This window comes from Sorex fumeus, unplaced genomic scaffold (genome assembly GCF_029834395.1).
Source record: "Sorex fumeus unplaced genomic scaffold, SorFum_2.1 ptg000037l, whole genome shotgun sequence".
Lineage (NCBI taxonomy): Eukaryota > Metazoa > Chordata > Mammalia > Eulipotyphla > Soricidae > Sorex > Sorex fumeus.
In genome coordinates this window covers 39,098,483-39,115,135 of record NW_026606094.1, presented here as the reverse complement: position 1 = coordinate 39,115,135, position 16,653 = coordinate 39,098,483, and the positions used below count along the sequence as shown (strand labels likewise).

Sequence of the window (16,653 nt, the reverse complement as noted above, 5' to 3'; positions counted from 1 at the left end):
TGATCCCTGAGCACAGTGAGGTATGATCCCCAAACCTAATAATAACAATAGTAATAGTAATAATAACTGTAGGGGATAAGGTGGGAGAAAAATAAATTTTTCTACTGAACTAAAAGGGAAGACCATTTTGTGTGCTGATGAAGAGTTCTCTTTCGAATTTACTGTAGTGAGAAAGGGTAGTGATATGTTTGCACACTGTAGACACACCCTTGGCTGCACTGTAGATGATAATGCCAAGAAATGAATAAGCAGAAAGTCTGTTTTACTAGAGAGTATTAATCTCTTTATAATCTGTAACTCAAGACTAATTCCTTAAATATTATTATTGAAACACAAATCTTATAGTAGTCTCTTGAAGAAGCACAGAGATTATCTATGTCTCTTAAATACAGAAATTGCCTTACCTATTGTGTCAGTCAACAGGGCTACTGTTTAAAGTATTTTTCTTGAACTGTGCTTCAGGTAAACATATATATTTAAGAATAAAAGAATGAGGACAAGGTTATTCGTGATGAGAAATTTGATTTATGAGTTCTATTAAGCAAAGTTGAAGGACTTTGAGTAGAATCATGGTCTGAAAAACAAACATTTGGCTATGTGTCAGGAAAAATTATTTCTATTCACTCCTGGCCCTATTCCTAACTTGTTTTTTGACCTTGGGCAAATATTAACATTTCTCTGATACAAAATAATAATTATTGGGTCTACCTCGTGAGTTTTTTGAGATACCTAATCTCTTTTATTTGCAACTGTTTAGTTCCAGAACCTAGGCAAATGAATTTACTCATTTTCTCTAATATTTTACTTGTCACTTTCCTATTCTTTTTTAAGTGTCTCCAACTGACTGGCAGAGTTCCTGTTTCTTACTCATAACCAGCCTCGCTTAGATTCTTCTCACATTGACTGTTCATTAGTACCTTCAGTAGCATTATTAGATTTGTTTGCCAGCAATTTTTTATTATTTTCTCAGTTGTGTTCTATTGCTATTTCTGTTAATCATTTTACACATTTTAGGACAGCATTTCGCAACCAGGGGCTACATGACCCTCTATGGGCCCCATGATGGTTCAAGGAAATGGGGGCTCTATAACTGGGGCCAACAAATAGGACAGGGCCACGATATGAGAAAAGAAATTCGAAAAGGGGCCATAGTCAGAAAAGTTAAGAAACACTCTTTGGGCAATAGCCTCTTGAGGCTTTAATATCCACCACTCTTGAGGCTTTAATATCCAGTTCGGTAAAGTTGAGGAGGAACGAAGACAGAGTTCAATTGGCTGGAGTGTGTGTTTTGCATGCAAGAGGCCTGCACTACATGGTACCCTGAACACCCCCAGACACTGTCAGGAGTGATTCCCCCCATACTCCGAACTGGGAATAGTCTTGCGGGGTCTCACACAAAACCAGAACAAAACAAAAAGAGAAACTAAGGGTTTTTTTTTTTTTTTTGGTGTTTTTAGTTTTTTTAGGCTAAGCATATGTAAGGATAGAATATAGTAGATATGGTAAATAATTTGCCTTGCACACAGTACAGTTGACCCAGGTTCTCTTCCTGGCACCCCATTTGGTCCTTTGAGCCGTGCCAAAACAAGCAAACAAAAAGGATGAAATTTATTAGTACCTGAGGCACTAATTCACTAATCAGCTGAGAGTAATGTGCGAAACCAGGCTAAATTCAAAAGTTCTCAACAATAACTTAAGTCAAGGGTCAGAAATAGAGTAAGAAAGATGTTGAAGAGTTTGAGGGTGGATTCCCTGGAACACAATTCAGAGCCTGCTGTGGCACTGATAGGCACTATTGAGGATGATCTGCTGATCCAGAGATGATAATTGATTTTTAGAACTAGATTGTAAATTCCTTTTTTTTTTTTTTTTGCCTTTTTGGATCACACCCAGTGATGCCTAGGCTATTCCTGGCTCTGCACTCAGGAATTACTCCTGGTGGTGCTCAGGGACCATATGGGATGCTGGAATCGAACCTGGGTCAGCCACGTGTAAGGCAAACGCCCTACCCGCTGTGCTGTTGCTCCAGCCCTAGATTGTAAATTCCTTTAGGCTGTTAATGAACACATTTTTCACCTCAACTACAAAATAATCCACACCTATTCCATTTCTATGTTTATTGACCACCTACAATGTGTTGTACCCAATGTTTACTGTTAAGACTTTGGCAGGAGTGACACAAAGGCTGGAGCACTTATCTTACATAAAGAAACCAGGGTTCTTTTATAGCTCTGCCATTGTAACCCCTGCAGCTTCCTTAAAGACTTATGTAAAGTTTTGTCTTAAAATTTTTGAACTTCTGATGTTCTTTATACTTTACATATAATAAAGTGAACCAATTTTAAACACTGTTGATTTCTAACAAATATGTTCATGTAATTACCACCTCAGTCAAATCAAATAACTTTTTGTGCTTTCAGAAGATTTCTTCATTCCTGATTCCAAATTCCCATTCCTTCTTCTGCTACTACACATACGACATTTCTCCAAGGACGAAAGTTAGATTTAAAAGATTATTTAGATTCAGGTTAAACTTCCCCCACCAAAAACAAAACAAAACAAAAAAAACCTTTATGGATGATGCTGGATATTTCGTTTTGAGTCACAAAATCTGATTGTCCATTTCTTAATGATATCAAGATTGAGAGTGGGTTCAAGTTCACATTTGTTTTTATTTATTTATGGTGTGTTGAGCCACAACCATTGGTGCTCAGAGGCTATTGTGCTCAGGGGTCTTTTTGACAGTGCTTGGGGAATCATATGCAGTGCTGGGAGGCAGAGAGGAGGATTTTGAACCAGGGCTGGTCACATGCAAGACATGCTCTTTATCCACTGTATGATCTCTCCAGCCCTTGCAATTGTTTATAAAGCAGTTTGTAGTTACTGAGATAACATGAAGCTTTGTAAAAGAAAAATCATGCTCCAGTGCTATAATTTATGGATAGCTTGTCTTACTTCTCAAAGCACTTAATACACTAGAGTTGATTTGTATTTAAAGTGCTTCAAATACTTTTTTCCTTTAAACTTGTTATCTATTCCCCCACCGCTGCACCTATGTTGCGCCCCTCCCCACCAACCCCCACCTACCAGTGAAGAGAAAACAATTACTTTCAGGCCAGATAGATAATTCAAGGATCTGAGTGCATGCTTTGCATGACAGAGGTTTGGACTCAATCCCTGGTACTATGTGGTCTTTTGAGCACCGAGCTGGAGTAGCACCTAAGTACTATTAGTTATCAGCACACCACCTCCCCGCCCCCACCAAGAACAACACCAAAATAATAAATTTAAAAAGTAAGTAAAACACTTTCCTTTGTTCACTACAGATTTTCAGCTACTGATGTTACAAACAACAAAATACTGGACAACAGAGTTGAGGAAAAGACTTAAGCAAGGTATGTAAATTATAACAAAAGTCTAAAGAAATATTAAAAAGTATCATCAATTCTTCTAAAGATTATTACTGGGCTAACTGACAAACTAGAAATATGAACTATAAGGTATTATAAAACTTGCTTCCTCAATCTGATTATAGTACCCTAATTATGTGCAAGAATATTCAGGGAGTTTTAAGATGCAAGGGTGTGATCTGTGTAATCTGTCAAATGGTTCAGAAAAATAAATTCTGTGAATATGAGAGAGAGCTAGTTTGCTGAAGTTGTGGATTATTGATTTCACATATTGCCATAGGAGTTGTAAAGTGGTCCAGCCTTTCTGGAAAATAGTTGGCATTTTGTAGCATATCCTTAGCACAGTCATGTTTTCCATTTGTGGTAGTATAACTACAAAAAAGATTTATGTCTAAGGATTATATGGGAATGTATAAGATGAGTGATAGAATGAGAAATTGACAATAACCCAGATATTTGCCAATATGAGACTAATGATTAAAAATCATAAGTATTAAAAATTATCATGTAAGTCTATAGGTAGTGACACAGAACCTGTGATCATGTAGGCACCTAGACCAGAGAGGTGAGCACATGCAAAGCCCAGGTTCAGTCTACAATGCACATTCCCCAGGTACCACTAAGAGCAGCCCAGACCACAGAGCAGGGTATAAACCCTGAGCACCATTGGTTGTGGCCCACAAAACAAACAAAAAAAATCTTTAGCATCCAAGTTGTCTACTAAGCATTACATATGAACCTATTTATTTATTTATCCTATTTATTTTTCATTCATGATAATTTGTTACAGACATTCAGTATTCCAACACCAATTCCACCAACATTGCACCTTCCTACCAACACTATCTCTAATTTTCCCAATCACCATAAACTTAAATTTTTCAATAAAAGTGCATCTACCCAGATATTTGATGTTTGTGTGTGTGTGTGTGTGGAGAGAGAGAGAGAGAGAGAGAGAGAGGATAGAAAAATAAAATGGCTGGACTGATAGCATAGCAGGTAGGATGTTTGCCGACCACGTGGCCAACCCGGGTTTGATTCCTCCGCCCCTCTCGGAGAGCCTGACAAGCTACCGAGAGTTTCCCACCTGCATTGGCAGAGCCTAGCAAGCTCCCCGTGGCATATTTATTATACTAAAAACAGTACCAACAAGTCTTACAATGGAGACTTTACTGGTGCCCGCTCGAGCGATTGGATGAACAACAGGAGGACAGTGCTACAGTACTTAGTTTTTTAGGCATTTATTATATATAGACATACAGCTGGTAAGGTGTTTGCCTTGCATGCAGCCAACATGGCCGACCCGAGTTCGATTCCTCCGCCCCTCTCGGAGAGCCCGGCAAGCTACCGAGAGTATCTCGCCCGCATGGCAGAGCCTGGCAAGCTCCCCGTGACGTATTCGATATGCCAGACACAGTAACAACAAAGTCTCACTATGGAGACGTTACTGGGCCCGCTCGAGAAAATCGATGACAACGGGAGGACAGTGACAGTGACAGTGACAGACATACGCTTATATAAAAATAAATGTACTTGCTTATACATCAACTTTTAGAAAGGTAATACCTACTCATTACCATTGGTTATATCTAAGTAATAAGTTTACAAGTGAGTTTTGTATTTTTCTGTATTATACTTTTTTTGTTTTGTATTTTTCTATATTTCTTTTTGTAAAGAATATATGTTTATTGAACAAAGTTTTCTATGAAAGTGTTTTTTATGTAGGTTCTGTTCTGAATTATTCCTTTATAACAATTTTAGTTATACAATAAAAAGCTGTATATTTGCTGATAACTCTGTGTCAGATTAGAGCAAGTATTTGAATAATTTTTAGGAGACCAAATTCATAGATTTTGACTCTCGTTGGTCATGTGCTATCCTCATTACATTGCCAGCATTGTCTTTATTGCTATTCTCTTTACTGTCTGATGAATGTGATGCTCATGCAGCTTAGAGGATGTACATTACTGTTGCCATTTAGGAGCTACTGAATTCAGGGAACATGGTGATAAGATTTTTCAGCACCTAGGGCAACGGACGCTCAAAGCTTCGTGCACACAGCATGACCTAGACAAAGTCTCCCACACAGGCCATAGATTTGTACCCATAAGACAACGTTTATTAGGAAAGAACAGTGGTTATATAGGGGCAGAAAGGAATGCATTACAGTGGATCTTGAGACAGGAAGAGGAAGGTGAATTCTGTGGTTACGTGATGGGATGGAGTGTCACAAGCTACCGCTGGATTTCTATGAGCTAATGTAGAGGTGGAACAAAACACTTTACAGCTGCTACAGGTGTCAAACAGCTCTCCCTGTCTCAAACCCCTGGCCACAGGCAGTTACAAGACCATCAAGCCATACTAATAGAAGGAAATGCCAGTTCCCCCGGCAACAGCTCTCTCCCTTCAGGGCTGGGTCTCCAAGACTTTCTAACACAAGCCCAGCAGCCTTGATGATCAGGGACTGTGCCAGGAAGAACTCTAGCACATTACCAGTGTTGGGAAATCAGAGAACATGTTTTTGTAGTACTTTTTGAAATGAACTTGTGTATTTACTTTTAGTAGTGATGAACTTCATGAGCAGTAACATTGACTACTGTTTCTGCAGCTTAATTTTTAGCACCTGAAATTGTTTATTTTTTCCATTGAACATTTATTTTGAGTCTTTTTTGTCTTCAGTAGATTTTTCATCAACTACTTTGAAATATGGATCCTGAAAGAAAGGAGCAACAGATTATCCAGGCGACGCCTCTTCAGCAAATGTTTGCCTCTTGTACTGGAGCTATATTGACATCACTAATGGGTAAATACTGTTGATAATAGAGAATATGTAATAACTGCATCTGCTACGAATGCCATTTGAGCTTTAATGTCTATGAAATACTGGGACACTTTTTTTGCCCTCAGAAGTGATAATAATCCTTTATCAGCTCAGTAATATAGAAAGAATCCTGGACAGAAAATGAGTAGTCTAGAATGTTCTTATTTTGCCATTCAGAGTGATTAATGCACTTCAGGATAGCTCCTACTTCTCTCTGAACTTGTTCTTTTTAATCTGTAAAATTAGAGAATTAGATTAGAAATTTGTGTGTGTGTGTTCATGTTGATATTAAGAACTGTTAATACTTTAAAAAATATTTTAAAAGGACAATGAATAATTAAGATTTTTGGCAATTTCCGTTAGCAGCCAATACAAATTTTAAAGGGTTTCTTATAATTTGTGCCACATTTTTTAGTCTCATACTTTTTTTTATATAAATGAGTTTAGTAACCAGATGTGTATGAGTGATAATTTAGCACTTTAATGATTTTATTTTATTTTTTAAATTTAATTTTATTTCAAATAAAATAAGTAAAATATAGAGCGATTGCACAGCGGGTAGGGCATTTGCCTTGCACGTGGCCAACCCGGGTTCGATTCCTCCATCCCTCTAGGAGATTCCAGCAAGTTAACCGAGAGTATCCCACCAGCACGGCAGAGCCTGGCAAGCTACCATGGCGTATTCAGTATGCCAAAAACAGTAACAGCAAGTCTCACAATGGAGACATTACTGATGCCTGCTCAAGCAATTTGATGAACAATGGGAGGACAATGCTACAGTGCTGATTTTATTTTTATAAAGTTGTTCACAGTAATTTGTTACATTTAATATTCCAACACCAATTCCAGCACCATTGCACCTACCTACCACCTTAATTCAAAAGTTTCCACCCTGACTCTCAAACCCTGCCCCCAAAGAAGGACCCCCGATACAAAATAAATAATTTATTTTGTATTACTTGTTATGAATAGTTAACTAAAAATAATCCAAAAAATTTTCTTTAGAGGAAAGTGTGTGCAGATTGTTTTGTTTCACCCAGGAACCAGTAAGCCCTTGTATAAGAGATTACTAACATGTTGTTAAAAGTTGAGCCTGTGTGTTTATGTAGATAGATAGATAGATAGATAGAGATACATCTATTTATATATACATTTTTTTTCCCTCCTTAAGATTGGTTGCCTTCTCCTTTACACCTCATCAAATGTGGCATGCAACTCTTGGTACATCAGTGGTGTAGAATATGAGATGTTACTCCAGGAATTCTAAAATTTTAAATGCAGTTATACAGCTGAGGTTAATCTAATTTTTTTTAACTGGATGATGATTTTGGGGTCCAGAGACATCTCTTTGGTGTATCGTTTATTTTTTTCTCTTCAGAGATTTTTTTGTGAGTCTCTGGATCATGGCTGTTAATGAGCTTATATGGTGCCAGAACAAGTCTATGGGCATGACTGCCATGCTACCAGAAGCACAGGGAGATGGTGAGGAGGCCACTCATTCCCGACTTCATGCAAGCCTGGAGATTTTAGTCACGAGTTCCACAAACCTCATGGATGAGGCTCAGCCGAGCCTGTGGAGATTGGCTGTGAGCATGGTGGCAGTTGAGTTCTGGAGGTTTTTGGCTGCCATGGCTCTTTTGGGGCAAGGATTGGAACTCACCCACCTGCCTCCGGATTTCCCTTTATAAAACAGCCTGGCCTCGGTCCAGAGGCATCTCTACAGTGTGTTGTTCAGTGTTTCTCTCTTCCGAAGGATTTATTTGTAAGCCCTTTAATTATTTTAAATTAGATGATTTATTGGTAAGATAGCAGGTGAAGCAGATGATTAGAACAAACAAGAAAATTGCTTTAGGATGTGATTTTATTTCACATCAAAGTGTTTGGGTTTAAGGACCTTAGAGGCAGATTAACTTTCAGGAATGCAGAGAACTCCAGGCCAAGACAACTTCGAGAAATTATATACAAGTTTTTCCCAGAAATCATTTTTTTTTTCATTCTGAAGAATATTGGGTTCTCTCTTGAACACATGCCTTCTATTTCTTTCTCTATCCTTACATTTCTCTAAGTGAATTTTCTTAAATAAAACTTTTGCTTCACTAAAATAAATTAATAGCAGACCTTAAAGAACATCTAATTTGACATCCTTATTTTCAGTCAAAGTAATTTTAAAATTACTATATGACATTTTTTTCTACTTGGACAAAATATAGCAAATTAAAACCATTTCTCTTTGTCCTCGTTCCCAAGTGGAATAATACAAATTGATTGTAGAGATGGTTTATGTAGATTCATTCAAATTTGTACTACCTATAGTTTTTATTAGGTACTGGTGAATTTACAGATTACGATGATTAATATCTATCAGTATCAGTATACCATTTTATATTTGGGCATATGTAATAATTACTTGTTATTCAAAGTTATTGTCAAATATTTAAATAGACACTTGGACTATTTAATTTTAATGAGGATATAATTGTAGTTGTAGGAATAAAATAACAGATTCGTGCTATGAGAGAATTCATTATAATGTATTCTCCCTGATCCTCTAAAACTCTAAAGAAAAAAAATTAGAATTTATATCCCCATACACTTTAGGATAATCTCAGTCATTATATAGTCATTAGGAAAGATAGGATTCTTTGTGGTTTATGTTTTTTTGACAAATTTCTGTACAGTCAACAGGCATTACTTGTTAATCAAACTATATGCATCTTTGCAGTCACACCCCTGGATGTTGTTAAAATTCGACTACAAGCGCAAAACAACCCATTCTCCAAAGGTATGTGGACCAATTATCCTGGAAATGTTAGATTTTTAAATTTTACTCTATTTTTGAGTAATATTTTTTGTCTCCTAAGAAATATTCCTTTTTATCTTTGTTTTGCAGGAACATTGTTTCATCACATAGTTGGGTATGATGAGGCAGTTCAGAAAACAAATATATTTAACACTATTATAAATCTTTCAATTATATAAAGAGAGTTGAGTGCAGAGGCTAAGGCTCTTGCCTTGCACATGGCTAGATCACTTCGGTCCTTTGCACTGAAGGCCAAAAAGCAAACAAACAAGACTCTTCTGAATTTATCATATACCATTTTATATTTGGGTATATATCTTACAAGTTAGAACTGCATGTAAGGAACCCAAATTTTATAAAGATATTTCCTTTCAGATCCATTGGCCCTCACATTAAACCATAGGCCATTTGGCTGAGAATTGCTGTAAGGGATCCTGGGGCCTCCTGAGAACCCTGTGGAAAGGGTACTTCCTCAAAAAAAAAAAAAAAGATAATGGCATTTCTTGACATGTTTAAATAGCCAGATACTGATATTTTAGACTATAAAGAAGTTGACTTATTCACAAATACCACTCTGTTGAAGACAGGACAGCGAAATGGAAGGATAAGGTACATATTTCAGATAAATGAAAGGGTAGAGAGTTTTAGAGGAGATTAAGAATTTAGATCATCTTCACATTTAATTCATGTTAAATTAATCCTTAAATGCCAATGAATGGGGACCAAGGAAATAGCTCAGAAGACTCGAGCACGTGCTTTGCATATGGGAAACTCAGGGTTGAACCCCTGGCATTGTGCAACTCTTGCACAGTGCCAGGAGTGAACTCAAGCACCAAGCTGAGAGCTGCTCTTAAGCCTGAATGAGTGTGTTCAAAAAAAAAAACAGGAATTAAAAAGAAAGAAAATGAAGGAGACACTTGACTTATATATAATGAAATCCTCAGAATTATATCTAATCAACCAAAAAAAGACAGTTTTGGCAGCAGATTCTAGTAGTAGGAAGATGCTGGTGTTAGAGATAGTCGTGGTTAATGGGTGGGTTCTGGGTAGTACAAATACAGAGAAATGGCAAAACATAGTGTTATTTACTATATTTGACAAGAAAACATTTGTTATCTTTTAAAGTGAAATACAGCCAACACAAAATATTTGTTTCAGGTGTATAACATAATAATTTGATGCATGTGCATATTGTAGAATGACTATAAGTATAATCAATATCTGTTTCCTTCCATAGTTAATAATTCTTTTTTTCTGTATGGGACTTTTAGTTGCTTAGCAACTTAAATTATACATTATCTTCCACAGCATATTTTTTTACTGGATTACATACTACATATGTTGTCTTCTAGTCAAGAGAAAACATTTGTCTGTGTTTCTTTTTCAAAACAGATTTTTCTCTGGTACCTACCCTTTTCACTCTCTCACATGGCTTGAAATAATTTATTTCTGTGTGCATTTACTACAATCCTAAAAATCTCTAATTTACTAACCTACTCAATTTTTCTCCACTGTTGTGTCTTTTGCAAATCATATTTGACTTGTTCTATCCTAAAAGATGAAGAAAAATGGCATCTCATCTCATAATATTCTATTTCCTTCATCGTAATTGTAGTTTGTTCATTAGTAAAAATAATACATATATGTGAAATAGTTGTTGACTGTTGGAATCTTCTTTGTTAGGAAAATGTTTTGTATATAGTAATGGACTTATGGATCATGTGTGTGTTTGTGAAGAAGGCAATAAAGTATGGTATAAGAAGCCAGGACGCTTCCATGGAACATTGGTAAGAAGAACATACTGTTTATAATTATATCATATTTTCTCCTTAAATATTGAATCATTTGTGTGAAAAGATTTTCCAGTAGCAAGAAATTTAAAAATTCTTCATGTGATTAGCACACTTAACCACATCAGGGGTAGTTGCTGATGCAAAGTAAGTGTTTCTGTTGATTTTAAATCTTTGCATCTGTTTGTGCTTTTTATGTAGAAAGAAAAATAGGAGTATATTTTTTAAATGAAATTTTATTTTAAATTTTGGGTGAAACTTGAGGTGATTATGCTAAATAAAATAAGGAAGTGAAAGGGCTGTTTTTTGTTTTGTTTTTTTTTTAGTTTGGAGGTCACATGGACTGGCACTGTGCTCAGGACGCTTTGAAGTGACGTGGGGGGGGAGGCATATGCTAGTAAAGGAATCTTGATGTTGTGATGGCACTGGAACATTGGTGGTGGATACAATGAGTTCTATACCCCGTGATCCCCCTTACATCTGTTATCTATTTGTATAATTGTTGTCACTTTAAGAATGACATATAAATGGGATCATAGTTTATGTAGCATTTTAAAAAAGTATTGTTTAGGTAACTTGGTTATATTAGTGTTAAAGTTTTGGTGTCAATGTACTGCACTTAACTAATTTTGTTTTATTTTGTTTTGTTTTGTTTTGTTTTCCAAAATCCAAGAATTTGGGCTCTGGTGAAAATTTTTCTTGGGAATCTTTGTTAAACTTCTTTAAGGGGAGTAGATATCTAGGGTCTATTCATTTCTCAAAGAAACAGGAGATTTTTCTCTATTCCTCACAGTTAGAATCTAGGGTGCATGAACCTAAAAGCCCTTATTGTGTGGGAACCTGTGTACATCTGGCTCCTGAGAGCTTGGTTCTCATATTAGTCTTACACAAAGTTTCCAGTAATTTGTCAGTATAGTTTATATTGTTCCTATTGGCAGTGGTTTTGATGGCATACTTTGCTGCAGTCAGCTACAAATATCTGTATCCTCCTGCCTGTCTCTCCACTTTTCAGTGCAACAATTTGCTCTAGAACCTCAGTTCTCTGGTGAATCTAAAATTCTTGGTTTTTCAGATCTTTCTCTGTTCGTTTTCTGTGAGGATGAAATCCTCAGAATTATATATAATCAACCAAAAAAGACAGGATGAGGATGGTAGTGACAGCTCTCAAACCCTTTGTGTAGGACCAGATAGCACTCCAGTTTCCTAGAAATCAAAATTCATTTGGTTTATTTTAGTCATTCTTGTTTGCCTTCTTAAGTGGTGGAAACTTAGATTTCTTCTTTTCTCAACTAAGCACTTAAAGCTGTACATTCCCTTTAGAGTGCTAAATTTGCTGTCTCCACAAAGCTTGATCACAAATTTGTTTTGTTTTGGTTTTCATGTCTTCCTCCTAGTACTTCACTCAAGAGTCACTTCTGGTGGTGTGGTATTATGTGGGAGACCATATATGGTGCCAAGGATCAAACCATAGTTGGTTGGTGCAAAGAAGGCGCCTTAAACTCTATATTCTGTCTCTTCAGTCAAACCTCCACAGAATTTGATATTTTGTGAAACATTCAGTATTAATGGTTGAAATACTTTTTAATTTTCTTTTTACTTTCTGTTTTTCTTTGGTTATTTAGATGTATAATATTAAATTCCCCAATAATTGGATTTTTTCTAGATATTTTACTGTTCCTGATTTCTAATTTAATTCCAGTGTAGTTAAAGAATATGTTCTGTAAGTTTTCATTTGAAATTTATTGAAACTTAATGAAACTACTATGATCTTTGGGTGTAATGTTTATATGCATTTTAAGATCTTTATTCTGCAAATGTTAGACAAAGTATTCTATAAAACAGTAAATTTCAGTTACTGATCCACAGACCACAACTGTTCCACAGTAATTTACTGTTGGTTTTCAAAAAGTTATTGCCACTTAACTGACAGATAGGTAACAGTGCTAGACATAAAAGAAAAAAAAGAAGGTGAAAACCATGGTGTAAACCATAGGTCCAGGTGACTCCTAGTTCATATTTCATTTAAATCTTTAGAGAGAGAGAATGTGTGTGTGTGTGTGTGTGTGTGTGTGTGTGTGTGTGTGTGTGTTAGTGGCACCGGGAATTGAACTGGTTAGGTATCCTGTTATTAGTATATGCTTATTCATGCTTTTATTTTTTCAGATGTGTTTATATTATATGTATTCATGTTATAATGAAATATTTTCATCACTGGTAATATTCATTATCTTGAATTCTTTTACGTTATAATAACATAGGCACTCCAGCTTTCTGATACTGGTGTTCATATGGTATATCTTTTTCATTCTTTTTCCTAAAGATATGTTGTTGGGCCTTGCTTTATTTAGCTCATTGAAAATCTCTTGACTTCTAATTGGAGTATTAATCTTTTCCCTTAGTATAATTTTTATATGGTTATTAAAGATAAGTGGCTGTTCAGGTGCTAAACCCTTTTCTGTTTGCTCTCTTCTTTCCCCCTCCTTTCCTGTCTTCTTTTGGATTAATGGAATTATAATAATACTGCACTGATTTGTTAGTTCCCATTTCTAGGGAGACAGTTTTCCACAGGTGTTTGACAGTTGCACATCTTATGCGCAGGGAGTTGACTGGCCTTTGACTTAGCCTATCTTTTCACAGACATATGTATAGTGAATAATCTTGAGAGAGAAGAGTGTTTCCCTAAAGAGGCAACAGAGATATCTATACTCTGCATTATAAATAATTTGGGTTTTCCAAGCTCTGATTTCTTCTAAAGTGCAGTCTCCTATATATGCAAGACTTCTTTAGAGAATCTTGTGGATATAAGGAGTCAGAGAACTAACATAAAAATATTACACTCTGGCTGCCACAGATGTAGTGAGTAATGAACTATTCTTCAGTTCTGCTGCCAGACAGCCTTCTTCTAACTTTTCTAAGTTACTTCAAGCCAACTTAATTTTAAAGCTGACTACAATTGTACACCACTCGGTTCTTTTTTTTTTCTCTTTGTTTTTTTCCTCTTTTTTTTTAAAATTAATTCATTGTGAGGTACAGTAACAAAAATTTCATGTTTGAACTTTGATCATACGGTCATCAAACACCCTTCCCTTCACCAGTGCACATTTTCCACCACCTATATCCCCAGTATTTCCCCCTCCCCCCCCATTCCACACATCCCCCTGCCTGTGTGGCAGACAATTTGCAAAGTATTCTTTCTCTACTTTAGTTACCTTCGATATTTCGAGACCAGTATTACCACCCCTCATAGCTGCTGAAAATACAGTTGCTAGATAATGTGGTTTGTATTGCTTGTTATGGATATAATATAATGTCATGTGGCCACAAGAGCGGCCACGCACTCTAGGAATTCTAAGATTTTAATAATTAGGGTCTGAAGAAATTGCTGCCGCAAGTTGCTTGGTTCCGAGATTCCTGTGTGTCTCTGGATCATGGCCATGTGGGAGCTGGCCTCTAGAAAATGGCGACTGCTGGAACTCTTAGAGGCAGGTGGTGGGATGGCGCCTGCCCCCGTCTGGAACGGCCCAGCAGAGAAGGCCTATTGCAAAGTCCCGGGTCATCTCTGCTGCAAGTTTCTCAGGTCCAAGATTTCTATGACACCACTCAGTTCTTGATCCCATTCACTTGCACTATTATTTTTGTGCTGTGCTTCATGTGTTTTATGTGTTTTACAAATTCCACAACCTAGCAATATGATTTCCTTACTTTTAAAGTTATTAAAAGTTATTAAAGTTATTAAAAGGACAATAGGTTTTATATTTATCCATGTATTTATTACTTCTGTTCAACTTTCCATTTTGGAGGTCTTAATATTTAGTGTCATGGTTCTCTGTTCTGAAGAATATTTTCCTTTCTTTGAGAAATTAATTTTGGGGATGCTGGAGCAATAGTGCATGGGTAGGATACTTGCCTTGCATGTAGCTGAGTAGGGTTTAATCCCCTGCATCCGATATGTTATGTGAATCCTGGCCAGGAGTAATCTCTGATCTCAGAGCCAGGAATAAGTCCTCAGCACTGCTTGGTGTGATCAAAACCAAGATTTAGATAGATAGATAGATAGATAGATAGATAGATAGGATAGATATTAGATAGATAGATAGATAGATAGATAGATAGATAGATAGATATAGAGATTTCTGTAGGAGCCACACCCACATAATGTTAGCCAGGGATTGAACTCAAGGCTATAGTCATGCTAGATTGCAGCCCCAATCAACCCTGTATCATTTCTTCAGTCAAAGTTTTGGAAAAGAATTCTCTCAGGTTTTATCTAAGTTGTCCTTATTTAAAGACAAAATTTAATGAATATTTTTGAAAATAATTTTTCTGAAGTACATTTTGAAATAATTTTGATGCATAAAGAATTTTGATTTAATTTTCTTTTCAGCACTCTGCATATTTTATTTCATTGACTTCTGGGGGCTGCCATCAAGTCTTCACTTGTATCACTGTGTATTAGGACTTTAGCCTAAAAGTTTTTGAGATTTTTTATTTATTTATTTATTTATTTTTTTGTGAAACTGCCAACTTTATTAAAGCAAAAATACACACTCAAGTTAATGCAAGAGAATGGGGCTCATGGGGTTTGCAGGGAGTATTTCTACGGGGTGGTTAAAAAAAATGAAGAACTGCATATAAGGTGTCAACGAAGATGTGAATAAACAGCAAGGCTGGGAAATAGCTTTAAGGGCTAGATCACATGCTTTGCAAGAGGGAGGCCAAGGTTCAGTACATGCTTGAACACATTCCTCTTTTCTCAAGGAGTTTCTTTCTTAAGTAATTTTTCATAGTTCCTTTACCAGAGAATTTCATTTCTAATTCTTATTGGGATGTTGAAGGAAGAAGGTCTATCTTCTATATCTTCTTCAAGCTGACTCGGAGCAGTTGTCCCTGCCTAAAATGGGAATGGAAATCTCTGGCAGTTGGATTAGGGGCCCAAGATGCAGTGCTGTTGTTGGCTCAATGTCTGGAATAGGTTGGAATTCTTGTATATGCATCTGTTTTACATGATTGCTTGATTCTGGAAAAGATAAACTTAACAATAACGTTAAACAAGCAACTTCTTACCAAGGATAAGAAGTTACAAAATTGCCATCATCGGTCCCAAGAGAGATAGGAACTAAGTGATTGAAGGAAGATAACTTATGATAGACTTAATTTCATATAGTTTCTATAAATGACTTACCCTGAGTAAATCTGTACAGCCATTTGCCTGTTCATAGATTTTCTTGATGCTTTGTTTCAACCACCCCTGAATTATTAATGAATGTACAACTGTGATGATAGCACATAATCCTCCATCCTTGGCCAGGAAGTTATCGAGAGCTAGGTCATTATCAAATACAACAGCAAGGGGCTGTAACTTTTTGAAGTCTCAGAATGCATCTGAAGTTGTGACCAAAAAAAAAAAAAATTCAGGGCATTCATCAACTGGGTATATTGGCTGCAGTACTGGAGTTAGAGTAGTTATGGACTCAAGGTGTGTGGTGGGTGGGGGTGTGGGGGGGATTTCCTAGAGATTTCTAGGGGTGAAAATACAAGCAAGCAGTGTGATATCTTATTTAACAGTATCTAAAAAGGATGGGTAGCAGATTATTTTCCCCATTGGAAACTCTAGTGGTAACCTGTCCAGTGGCTCCAATCAATATCAGTAAGTTCAAAGGTGATTAAAGCATCAAGGGGCCACTGGAGGATGCAGTCCACCCACCAGTAAATGGCTTCCTCACCATGATAGTGCTCAGTGAGAAAGAGCAAAATTAAAATCATACCCACTAAAGGTACAGTAGGATTCATTTGTGGTGATTTGTAATTGTTTTTCACTCTTGAAAAGGAATT

The 16,653-nt window shown here is 36.4% G+C and overlaps 1 protein-coding gene across 4 annotated transcripts in view; it reads left to right on the top strand.

Moving 5' to 3' along the window:
* The window catches only part of SLC25A40 (solute carrier family 25 member 40), a 36,763-nt gene that overhangs the window by 2,315 nt on the left and 17,795 nt on the right, over positions 1 to 16,653 (top strand). For 2 of the 4 annotated variants that reach the window (XM_056118219.1, XM_056118221.1), the window contains exons 2-5: positions 3,327 to 3,395; positions 6,093 to 6,213; positions 8,954 to 9,013; positions 10,715 to 10,818. In XM_056118219.1, coding sequence (XP_055974194.1) covers positions 6,117 to 6,213; positions 8,954 to 9,013; positions 10,715 to 10,818 — 261 coding nt within the window. In that variant the 5' untranslated portion in view covers positions 3,327 to 3,395; positions 6,093 to 6,116. Of the gene's footprint in view, positions 1 to 3,326; positions 3,396 to 6,089; positions 6,214 to 8,953; positions 9,014 to 10,714; positions 10,819 to 16,653 lie in introns of all 4 variants that reach the window. The other 2 variants (XM_056118220.1, XM_056118222.1) reach the window with 1 other exon arrangement.